Source organism: Schistocerca americana, chromosome X (genome assembly GCF_021461395.2).
Source record: "Schistocerca americana isolate TAMUIC-IGC-003095 chromosome X, iqSchAmer2.1, whole genome shotgun sequence".
NCBI lineage: Eukaryota > Metazoa > Arthropoda > Insecta > Orthoptera > Acrididae > Schistocerca > Schistocerca americana.
This window is the reverse complement of record NC_060130.1, coordinates 802,975,025-802,987,538: the sequence shown is the minus strand read 5'-3', so window position 1 is coordinate 802,987,538 and position 12,514 is coordinate 802,975,025. Positions and strand designations below refer to the sequence as shown.

The 12,514-nt window shown below is 42.7% G+C and overlaps 1 protein-coding gene across 1 annotated transcript in view; it reads right to left on the bottom strand.

Annotated features, from left to right (window-relative positions):
* The window catches only part of LOC124555400 (serine proteinase stubble), a 221,380-nt gene that overhangs the window by 146,641 nt on the left and 62,225 nt on the right, over positions 1–12,514 (bottom strand). The window contains exon 2 of the mRNA XM_047129296.1: positions 5,569–5,676. Within this exon, the coding sequence (XP_046985252.1) occupies positions 5,569–5,662 (94 nt within the window). The 5' untranslated portion in view covers positions 5,663–5,676. The remainder of the gene's footprint in view (positions 1–5,568; positions 5,677–12,514) is intronic.

The following is a 12,514-nucleotide window of genomic DNA, read 5'->3' as shown; positions in this document are numbered from 1 at the left end:
GGGTGGGGAGGAAGGGAGCCCTGACCGAGGGCGGTGGGGTGGGTTCTGTTTAGATCTGGCAGAACAGATACATATCAGGGCGGATTTCATGGTCGGATAAGGGAAGGCGATTAAATTTCGTTAGGAGGGGACGTGGAGAAAAATTGGAAATTTGTGGTAAGATCTTAGGGACCAAACTGCTGAGGTCATCGGTTCCTCAGCTTACGCACTACTTAATCCAGCTTACGCTAAGGACAACACACACACACACACACACACACACACACACACACACACACACACATGCCCGAGGGAGGACTTGTACCTCCGACGGGGGGAGCCGCCCGGACCGTGACAAGACGCCCATAGATCGCGCGGCGGACGTGGAGAGTGTGGAGGTGTAGTGTTGGGGGAATGCGGTGATAGAGGAGCGGCAGAGTACTAGGCTCAGTGAGCAGGGGGGGGAACTAGAGGATGTGTAGTATCGAGTTTACGCTTAACGTAGAATATTCGAATATGTTTAGGATGGAAGAAGAGGGAGGGGAATTTTATAAGTTGGTGGCGGATGCGAGTGGAGGAAGGTATGCTGATTCGAAAGGCTAGGCTGAGTGCATGGCGTTCGAGGATCTGCAGGATGTAATAAAAGGAGGTTGGAGCAGAAAAAAATTTGGAAATTTGTTGTAAGTTCCTATGGGACCAAACTGCTGAGGTCATCGGTCCCTAGACTTTCACACTACTTAATCTAACTTTAACTAACTTACGCTAAGGACAACACACACACCATGCTAGAGGGAGGACTCGAACTTATTACGGGGGGAGCCGCGCGAACCGTGGCAAGGCATCCTTAGACCGCTCTGCTACACCCCGCGGCAGGGTGGAGCTGCATTCCATGCCACATTTACATAGCAGACTATTGTGAATTTGTATTGCACAATTTGTAATGGAACTTTTATAAGCCGATTTCCTTACTGACTGGACATCGTACTTGTCTTTTTGCCCTATAACATGTCTACATATTGAAATTTTTATATATGAATACTACAGACAGAACAACATGACTAGCGCATGGAAAATGGAGCAAATGTGCCTTTTTAATTGAGCTAACGTTGCAATTTAACGCCCGGCCGTTCCGTAAACAGTGCGAGCTAGATACAGACGGCTATTGCCGCTGGAGCGCACTACGATCGTGTATATCACGTTGAGAAAAAGTACCGTATGCACAAGCCGCACCGTTACTGAGCGTTCAGCAGCACGTTGAACACGGCACGCTCAACGTTTATGTTCGCAAGCACGGTCCGTGTGCCGGCTCCTTCAGAAACAGCTCTCCTCCATCGTGCAGGACAAATGTCCCCTTTCGTGCCTGCAGTCTCAAATAATACAATAGTCTTCAAACCAACGGATCACTCTTTTAGCTTCCATTTGCTGTTGTTATAGGCTAAGAGCTTTTATGGTCAGTGCGTAGTTAGTGCGTCGTCCACCATCCACAGAACGCAGCTTCGAATCATTACATCTACTACCTTCTATTATTTCCTAACACAAATATGGTATTTCTATGTTAAATCCTTACAGAAGTTTTTTTTTATTTTCTGCCAGTGTAAACTGGTATGCTTAAGTTACCAAGTGGAGAAGTGGCAGCCTACCAATACAAGCAACCAGAGCTAAATACTCATCCGATCCTATGATTTTTTCTGTTAGTTATAGGTTCTTTCACGTCTGACAATAACTTGTGAAGTGAAAGTTACAAATGCCCCCGTGGTTTGGAGTTGACATTAAACTGTACGTACCCTTATAACTGGCCGGATAAGTCAGTTTAAAATTCGTAAAAAGGCATACCACCACCAAAGGTCCATGGCTAGTAAAGCACTACGGCGTTCAAACCAACCACTGGGCTGAGAACAAGTATACTTTTTATTTAGTGTAAACTGAGTCGGCACCAAATACATGAGACACGAATTGGTGGATGGGCAATTAGATATCATACTATACACGAATTTTAAACTGTCCTATAAGCGCAGTACCGCAGAGAAGTAACCTCGTAAAATCTATCCACAGTCCGTAGCCGGCCAGTCGGTACCGACGAATAGCCGTGCCATCCTCTGCCCCTGGTGGCATTGGGTGCGGTACGGAAGGGCGTGAGTTCAGCCCACCGTTCTCCCAGCCGTTGTGTTTTCGTAACCTTGAACTCCTACTTCTCAATCAAGCAGCTTGTCAGTTCGCCTCGCGACAATGAGTGCACCCCGCTCCGGTCCTCCCACCAAGAAAATCTCTGGCGCGGACCCGCGTGGCAGTCAGCCATACCGACCACTCAGCTACGGAAGCCGACACCTCAGATCAATATATACCCTTATTTCGCCAATTTTCAAGACAAGTGTAGAAGGATATTGTGTGGTCTTAGTCGTTTATTTGTGCATTCAACGAGGGAGTCACGTCAGTTTTGTACAGTACCACTCGAGAGAGCACAGTAGGTATTTCTTGGCACCGGTGGACAGCAGAAGAGCTGAAGGACCTACATCTGCATTTACGTGGATACTCCGCAAATCACATTTAGCTGCCTGGCAGAGGGTTCATCCAACCACCCTCGCAATAATTCTCTGTTATTCCAATCTCGTACAGCGCGCGGGAAAAACGAACACCTATATCTTTCCGTACGCACTCTGATTTCACTTATTTTATTATAGTGATCGTTTCTCCCTATGTAGGTCGGCGTCAACAAAATATTTTCTGATTCGTAGGAGAAAGGTGGTGACTGAAATTTCGTGAGAAGTCTCCTCCGGAATGAAAAATGCCTTTTTTTTAATGATGTCCACCCCAAATCTTGTATTATTTCGGTGACACTCTCTTCCTTTGAACTTTCTCGATGTACTCCGTCAGTCCTATCTGGTAAGGATCTCACATCTCGCAGCAGTATTCTAAAATAGGACGAACAAGCGTAATGTGGGGAGTCTCTTTATGAGATCTGTTACATGCTCTAAGTGTCCTGCCAATAAAACGCAGTCTTTGGTTAGCCTTCCCCACAACATTTTCTAAGTGCTCCTTCCAATTTAAGTTGTTCGTAATTGTAATTTCTAGGTATTTAATTGAATTTACGGCCTTTGATTTGACTGATTTGTCGTGTAATCGAAGTTGAACAGATTCCTTTTAGTACTCATGTGGATGACCTCGCACTTTTCGTTATTTAGCGTCAATTGCCAATTTTGGCACCATAAAGATGTCTTTTCTAAATCGTTTTGCAATTTGTTTTGATCTTCTGATAACTTCACTAGTCGATAAACGACAGCATGCCGGCCGGAGTGGCCGTGCGGTTCTAGGCGCTACAGTCTGGAACAGAGCGACCGCTCCGGTCGCAGGTTCGAATCCTGCCTTGGGCATCGATGTGTGTGATGTCCTTAGGTTAGTTAGGTTTAATTAGTTCTAAGTTCTAGGCGACTGATAACCTCAGAAGTTAAGTCGCATAGTGCTCAGAGCCATTTGAAACGACAGCATTATCTGCAAAAAACCTAAGACGGCTGCTCAGATTGTCTCCCAAATCGTTTGTATAGATAAGGAACAGGAAAGAGCCATAACACTACCTTGGGGAACGCCAGAAATCACTTCTGTTTTTCTCGATGACTTTCCGTAAGTTACTACGAACTGTGACCTCTGTGACAGCAAATTACGAATCCAGTTACATAACTGAGACGATATTCCATAAGCACGCTATTTCACTACAATCCCGTTCAGTAGTGCAGTGTCAAAAGCCTTCCAAAAATCTAGTAATGCGGAATCAGTTTAAAATCCCCTGTCGATACTTCGTGTAAGTAAAGAGTTGTGTTTCACAAGAACAATGTTTTCGAAATCCGTGTTGACTGTGTGTTAACAGACCGTTCTCTTCGAGGTAATGCATAATGTTCGAATACAATATATGTTACAAAACCCTGCCGCATATCGAAGTTAATGATGTGGACCTGTAATTTAGTGGATTACTCTTACTACCTTTCTTGAATATTGATGCGATCTGTGCAACTTTCCAGTCTTTGGATACGGATCTTTCGTAGAGCGAACGGTTGTATATGATTGTTAAGTATGCAGCTATTTTATCAGCGCCGGCCACTGTGGCCGAGCGGTTCTAGGCGCTTCAGTCCGGATCCGCGCTGCTGCTACGGTCGCAGGTTCGACTCCTGCCTCGGGCATGGATGTGTGTGATGTCCTTAGGTTATTAAGGTTTAAGTAGTTCTACGTCTAGGGGACTGATGACCTCAGATGTTAGCCGCGCGGGATTAGCCGAGCGGTCTAGGCGCTGCAGACATGGACTGTGCGGGTGTTCGCGGCGGAGGTTCGAGTCCTCCCTCTGGCATGGGCATGGGTGTGTGTGTGTGTGTGTGTGTGTGTGTGTGTGTGTGTGTGTGCGTGTGTTTGTCCTTAGGATAATTTAGGTTAAGTAGTGTGTAAGGTTAGGGACTGATGACCTGAGCAGTTAAGTCCCATAAGATTTCACACACCTTTGAACATTTTTGAACCTCAGATGTTAGCTATAACAATGCCTCCATTAACAGTTAATTAGTTCAAAAATTATCACTTCGCGCACTCAAAGTACGATCTTTTTATTGCGCAACTAAAAGGTCTTTAATGTGGCGGGTATTGCTACATCAATTGATTACATTTACTGAAGAAAATTAACAATAATATCACTTATCTTGTATTTGCAATCCAACGACTATCTCGCTCTGGCTTTGGCTCGTAATTAAAAATGTTGTCTAGGTAGCATGACTGTCGCTGTTGGAGCGAAAGGCACTCGGAAGTTAATTGCGCCGAGTTGAAGAACTTACGAAGACAATCTTTCAGGATTAACTTGATGATTTATGTTTTTCATTGCAATGTGATTCATACTTTTTTAAACAATGGTCACTTGATAATAATTCTTGACACTCACTTTTCACATTTATTAAACTTTTTATACTTTCGCATGTTCAAAACATTACTTCATCATTCAATTTCGCAGCCGTTACTGCTCTTAATAAAACTCACAACATTTTTCATTGTGCACAACTCAGACTCATCTTTTCATATCCAACACAAAGTTAAGACTGTTCACATTCAACAGAAAAACTTGACTACTCTGTACGCTTCCGCGCCAAAAGTCACAGGCCAGCATCAAAGATAACAATAAGTACAAAGATATTCACACTAGATATTATATCGATTTCAACATCTCAAAATATCGACGTACATACATATAAAAATGAAACCAAATTTGCAAAGAGTGAAAAATATGAGACATTACGTAGAAAAATATTCATTAATCTACGCTATCGAAAAATAGGGTTGGCGGGTGGTAGTGGTTTCGCAAATAAAGAACCATTACACAGCATACTCTGAAAGGAACCTAACTAGTATACAGTCTGGGCCGGAAGACTTGCCTTTGTTAAGTGATTTAAGTTGCTGCACTACTCCGAGGATATCTATTTCTACGTTGCTCTGTTTGCTGCTGTTCTCGATTCGAATTCTGGAATATTTACTTCGTCTTCTTTGGTGAAGGTATTTCGGAAAGCTGTGTTTAGTAACTGTGCTTTGGCAGCACTGTCGCCGATAGTATTTGCATTGCATACTCACCAGAGCTGGAGGCGTATGTAGAGGCAGAGGCAGCGGGGCTGGAGTACGCGATGACCGTGGCGAGCAGCAGCACCACGAGCCGCCACGCGCTCATGGCTCGCTCCAGCCCTGCAACAGCACGCGTTCTCCTTACAACTGCCGCAGCTCCGTTACACACATGTTTATTTGTGAACTGTACGTTTTATATCGCCGACAAAAAAAGTGCAGTATTCAGGAGGGGACGAGGAAACGTAATGAAATTCACCGGATGGGAGGGTACTTGATATTCCTTCAGTAAATATAAAATCGAGTCAGATTTACAAAGAACTTGGCAGTATGAGCTCACTTATCAGTATGAAACTGCGCCCCCTCTAGCCTAGATGCATGCACTGATTCGGTTAGGAAGGGGTCATAAATGTGTTCTATCAAATGTTCAAATGTGTGTGAAATCTTACGGGACTTAACTGCTATGGTCATCAGTCCCTAAGCTTACACACTACTTAACCTAAATTGTCCTAAGGAGAAACACACACACCCATGCCCGAGGGAGGACTCGAACCTCCACCGGGACCAGCCGCACAGTCCATGACTGCAGCGCCCCAGACCGCTCGGCTAATCCCGCGCGGCTGTGTTCTGTCCTCTCTTGAGGCAATCTGGCCCACAACTGCTTTAGCTGGTGGTTGATATCCAAGATACCGGCACTAGGAGCGAGTTGACATCCGAGATGATCTCACACATTTTCTGCTGGGGACAGATCTGGGGACCTTGATGGCCACAGAGTACCTCAACATCACGCAGACATTTCGTAGAGGCAGGTGCCGTGTGTGGACGACCAAAAAACAAAGAAGACAACACGAACATTGTCCTATTGAAAAATCGCACCACAATACTGTCGCATGTGAGGTATAACATGTGGACGCAAAATGTCCATGATGTACCATTATGCTTGCTAACTGTGTGCTGTAGTCATACGCGATTGCTCCCCATGCCATGATGCCAGGAGTAACACCGCTTTGTAAGAATGGCACAGTGCGACTCATTTCATCAACGGTCCACGCCTGCCTGTCACGGTACCACTCCGAACGCAGCCGTTGGTGTTGTGATTTTAACGGCACCCTACTCAATGGGACCGTAATTTCCTAGTCCGGCTGCTGCTAGTCTCCGACGAATAGGGCGGGATGACACAAAGTGTTGCAAGGGGTCCGTTTCTTGTTCTAATACAGCAGGCGCAGATGTGAAGAGGTTACGATGTGCTTGGTGCGTAACCGACGATCCTCCCTTGTGGTGTTCAGACGGAGCCGGCCGGAACCGTATGCCTGCCCTTACGTTTCCATGCAGTCCATTGGGCCGCAGACCCATCCGAACGCTCCACAAATCTAAATATTGCACGATGCGCCCACCGGGCCAAATAGAGAACCCACCATGAGGTCCCTTTCAAACTCTGTCAGATGCTGATAAGGCAGTCTCATACAAGTATATGACACCTCTGTGTTTCACAGTTATCAGTCAGCATCTGGCGCCCTTATCCTCTAGAGACACCTTGTATCACATGTGATACATCCGTTCAAATGATGTTCCTATACAATTTGTACCATTTTTTGTAAAATCATCGAATGTATCGTATTCGATACACTCCGCAGAACAAGCAGGCAGCCTACTCGTAGTTCTCAGAATGACCACTAGGTGTCAGGAACAGTCATTAACTAGTGTTTTCGGACGAGTAAGCATGGCTTCAAGAAAGAAACATTAGTATTATTAATTCATCGTTTATTTACTTCTAAAGCAGTATTAAAATATTGTTAACAGTGCCTTGACTATAGTTCAATCAAAGAAAGTGGCGTGAAAGACGATTTTACTTCCAAAAAATCGAATTTAGTAGATGTATCATATTTGACACATTGAGTCTCTGTGACTAGATTTCATATGCCTATGACCAAATGGCGACCGGTTGCATTTTATATTGTTCATTCGTTGTTTCAACGTTATTTTATTTTTTTGTGCGTATTTCACAACTTCAATAATGGGATAGGCATTTCTAACGCTTTCTATACAAATAAAACCTTCCAAACGTGATTTAAAAATGAAAATCTAAATATTATTGACAGATCTATCTGATTCAGAAATAGATCAGCTTCTGCACAAGGTCTTTGACGCTAATACTGTTGAAAATCTGATGTTCAGCACCACTGAGAGAAACAAAAACAACCCAGATAGACATGAAAAGGCAGGTGATGAAGAGGAAAGTGAAGAAAGGGGAGAGAACAATGAAAAGAAGAGAAGATTAGTTCAGCCAATACCACCAATAGCCAAAATATACAAATGTGCTTTGCACATGCCAGAAATGGGTACAAAAAAAAAACACAGATCAAGATGCAGAGGAATGGGTTGTTCAAAGCTAACAAATGCGAGATGTTCTGAATGTATGATGTTTTTGTGCTTTACTTCGGTAAGAAACTGTTTCAAAAAGTTTCATACTTCATAAGAATGTCTTGCACAATTTTTAAAAATTTGTAAAAACTTTTTATAATTTTTTATTTATTATATTTTTAACAATTTATGTTTCAACAAGAACATGTAATGAGACAAGTGTAACAATTTTGTGTATTTGCTAGCATGAGGATGAATGTATGTCATGCAAATAAGCAAAAATAAAGTAAAATTTATTTCTACATTGTGTGGCAGATTGTCTTGTTAGCAACCCTATGTTTTGTATATGATACATGGCATGCAGAAGGTGTAAATATAAAAAAGTTATTCATGGATATTTTACAATCAGTCGTGCCAACCAACACATTAAAGCTTGTTTTATTTTATTCACTGTATAACTCCGACTTCAGGTCTCTAGAGGCGTGTACATGTGCGAAGTTACATTGACATTCGACCACGTCCTCTGCGTACTTAACTTTTTTTGTCAGACGATGTACTTATCTTACTTTATGGCTCTAAGACAAGAAATTACGTATAAACTTTCTAATCTAAATATGCTAAAACAGAGCGTTTGAAAGCTCAGTCAGCAGTAGAAATAGTTTATCTATCGATTGGTACACAAAAACTGGCATTCGCTTGACATTTTGGTAAATGTGTTCATAAGAGCTATAAATGTGTCGTAAGTGAGAGAACAACATACGAAATAGTCATACTGTAATGCAAGATTGCCTGAATCTCGCACATAACATAGTCAAATGATAGTGACAACTAATGAGTAGAGGCATGGATTCGATGTGAAATCTTCTCAATTAAGTCGATCACATCTCCTCAATTAAATCGATCGTTGCACTACCGTCATACCAATACGACTGGAAGAATACAGCAAAAATCGTGGAAATAGCTAGATAGTCTTCAGAATCGCCTTATTTTTACATTATGTGTGACCTGTAGCTGCCAACAGAATTCAGCTACAATTGGTGAAACATGTTTAGGGACTAAACAAAACGAAAACTGTCTTCTTGCAAGAGGGTGGACATCTTTGTGAATGGTTTGAGATTCAGACAAACCAAAAATTGTGTTCTCACAAGATTTTTGTGGTAAGTTCCTATGGGACCGAACTGCAGAGGTCATCGGTCCCTAGGCTTACATACTACTTACTCTAACTTAAACTAACTTACGCTAAGGACAACACACACACACGCATGCGCGAAGGAGGACTCAAACCTCCGACGGTCTGACAAGGAGGACCCTCTTTAATTCATCGTTATTTTCTGTAAGCACGGGAACAAAGCTTAAAATTCCATTATGGATACTGTTGGCTTCAGATCATCAAATCAGTTAGCAAACATCCGATAAATTCGAAAATTTCTCTCGTGAAGATGTATAAACAATGAAATGGATCAGCAGCTTTTATTGTGTATCGTGAGTACATGGTACTTTGCCCAAGCACTATACGAGGATGCTTTAAAAAACCTGATTTACGTTAGGAAGTAGCCTGAATCGAGCAGTGGTCCTACCTTTGTGTTACAGGTTTATATGATGCTCAAATCACGTCAGATGCACGACAGTAGATAATAGTAACGAGGTCCCGGCTTTACGTGTGATGGTGCAAGTGCGATTTCCTTTTTTCGTTGTATTTAAAATTTTAAACAGGTTAATACGTGTAAAGTGAAAGTTAGAGCGCTGTGGTAGCAAACTGTATTTGAAGAACAGAGAAGCAGCGCTGGATTTCCAGAAACGAATACAGCGATAGTCTCGCAAACAACACACACTGTTGCTCGAAACAAGCCTCCTCATATACGGCCAGGAAACGGTATACTTAAAACTTTCAGCCAACATAAACAAAGTAAAGAACTGTTTTGTCCGAATGACATCCGACAAAACCAGAGAAAATTAACTCTTTGGCCCCCATAGTAATCCAAACGAAAGTTAGATGAGAAGACACCAGCAGCTGATGAACGGTAAATGATCAGAGAGACAGACACAAAGAAATGATTATCCCATACTAGCAGTGGCTGTCGAGTAAAGATTGATATAAAATGAAACGAATCATTTCAGGGTTTTTGGGATGTTAGACTATAAGAGAAAACAAAACATACCAAAATAGATATGGACAAATGTGGATGTTAGACTATAAGAGAAAACAAAACATAACAAAATTGATATGGACAAATGTGCCTGATATTAGTTTCTTTAGACCATTGTTCCGTTGCGCATCTATTATGTGGAGAAAACGCGCTGATGTTCTACATTACGCATTCTAGAATCTCTTACTTTGTCATTGTAATCTTTATATGTGCATAGCTCGAGCATTTGGAATATCCTTGAATGAAGACAATTGAAATTACGACACTGTCTTGACTTTTAACAAATTTAGCGTACTTGTGCTGCTCAAGTGTGAGCTGATGACACTAATTACAAATTAGGGGTATTCTGCCTGCTCTATTCAGTTCTATGGATCATTTTTACCTCTTGTACACATGCACTCGTTGTTCCCTGCGGCCATTTGGTTGTACATAAAACTGAGGACTGCTAAAGAGCTATGTCCCCTAAATGGGCATCTATTTTTCCTCAAAGTACACAATAAGAGATATCATGGTCCAAGTGATAAAAAGACTTGTGGGAGTAGGCCAAAATTGTACTTAAAAGGTAGGGAAGAGTGTTGTACATGGATGTTTCTTCCTCGTTTCAATCTAATGACTGATCTTAGAATAACATGAAGGAATGCACACTAGAAACCACCATAAGCAGTTCCCGGCATTTTCTACATTTTTGTCGCTGGGAGACATCAGACAGCGTTTTGTGCAACCGAATGGGGACAGAAATTGGTAGATGTGATTTACATCTACTGGAAAACAAATGATTACAATTTCAGAAAAATGGATGATTTATTGAAGAGAAAGAGCTTAACAAATAGAGCAAGTCAATAACGCGATGGTCCACCAATGGCCCTTTGGCAAGCAATTATTCGGCTTGGCATTGATTGACACAGTTCTTGAATGTTCTCCTGAGGGATATAGTTTTAAATTCTGTCCAGTTGGAGTGTTAGATCGTCAAAATACCAAGCTGGTTGGAGGGCCCACCCGTAATGATCCAAACATTCTCAACTGGGGAGACACCCGACAATTTTGGTACCAAGTTATGGTTGATAAGCGTGAAGACAAGCAGTAGAAACTCTCTCTGTGTGCAGGTGGGCATTATCATGCTGAAATGTAAGCCAAGGTAGGCTTGCCATGAAGGGCAACAAAAAGGCGAGTAGAATATCGTCGTCGTACCGCTGTGCTGTAAAAGTGCCGCGAATGACAAGCAAAGGGGTCCCGCTATGAATGGCATCTCTGACCATAGTTCGTGGTTGTCGGTCCGTATGACGGGCGATGCTCAGGTTGATATCCCACCGCTGTCGAGGGCGTCTTCAGACATGTCTCGGCCTGGAATCTCATTGAATAGACCAGAACTGACTTCATAGATCAGTCTCGCTACGAATTGAACCCCAATGACCAGTGAACACGCATCAAAGACACCTTGGACACTGGTGGTTACCACCTGAGTATATTCCATCATATGTCCCGACAACCAGCAATTATGGTCAGTGGTGGCATTTCTTTTCATAACGGGACCCCTTTGTTGTCATCTGCGGCACCCTTACAGCACAGTGGGCCGTCGACGATATTCTTCATCCCATTTCCCTGCCCGTCAAGCCACCCTGGGCTTACATTTCATTTCATGGCGAGAGCTTCTGCTGCTTGTCTTCACGCTTGCCAAACTCTATCTTGGCAGCAAGGCAGCCGGATCTCTCCCCAACTGAGAATTTTTGGAGCATTATGGGCACAGCCCTCCAAACATCACGGGCTTTCGGCATTATAAACCGAAAATTGGAACGATATCCCACAGGAGGACATCTAACAGCTCTTATCAATTAATACCTAGCCAAATAACTGTTTGCATAATGGCCAGAGGTGGGCCATCACGTTATTGACTTACTCAATTCGTGATGCTCTTTCTCCTGGATAAATCATCCAGTTTTTCTGAAATTATAATAATTTGTTTGCTTTCACATGTACGTCACATCTACAGGTTTCCGTCCCATTCGGATAATTCCTTCATGATGGGTCTTCTTTTTTGCCATAGAGTGTATACTAAAGTTATTTGGAGGATATCGTTAATTCTTCAGTTAGAGACTTTCATGATGAGTAAAAATATGTGTATTATTAAAAGTTGTTACATAACACAAAGATGGTTAAGTTATGCTTTGTGGGCCATGCACCATCTTGTACCTTCAAACCAAAGAGATTCTACTGCCATGGAAAATGAGTAGTAGGGCAAGGGGGGTATCAGTGCATTTTGTTAGTGTGGCTTGCATACATTCAGGGGCAAGCATAAATTCAGGGAAAACTTGATTGATTTATGACACCCTACCCTCCCCTTAATCTACTGTCCCACTCAGTTGTTTGTGACTCCTGCAGGTTGATTTATGACCCTCTGGGGATAAATTGTCCTTGTGAGAAACACCCCACCCCTTCACCTCCCCACTTCCTTCTCT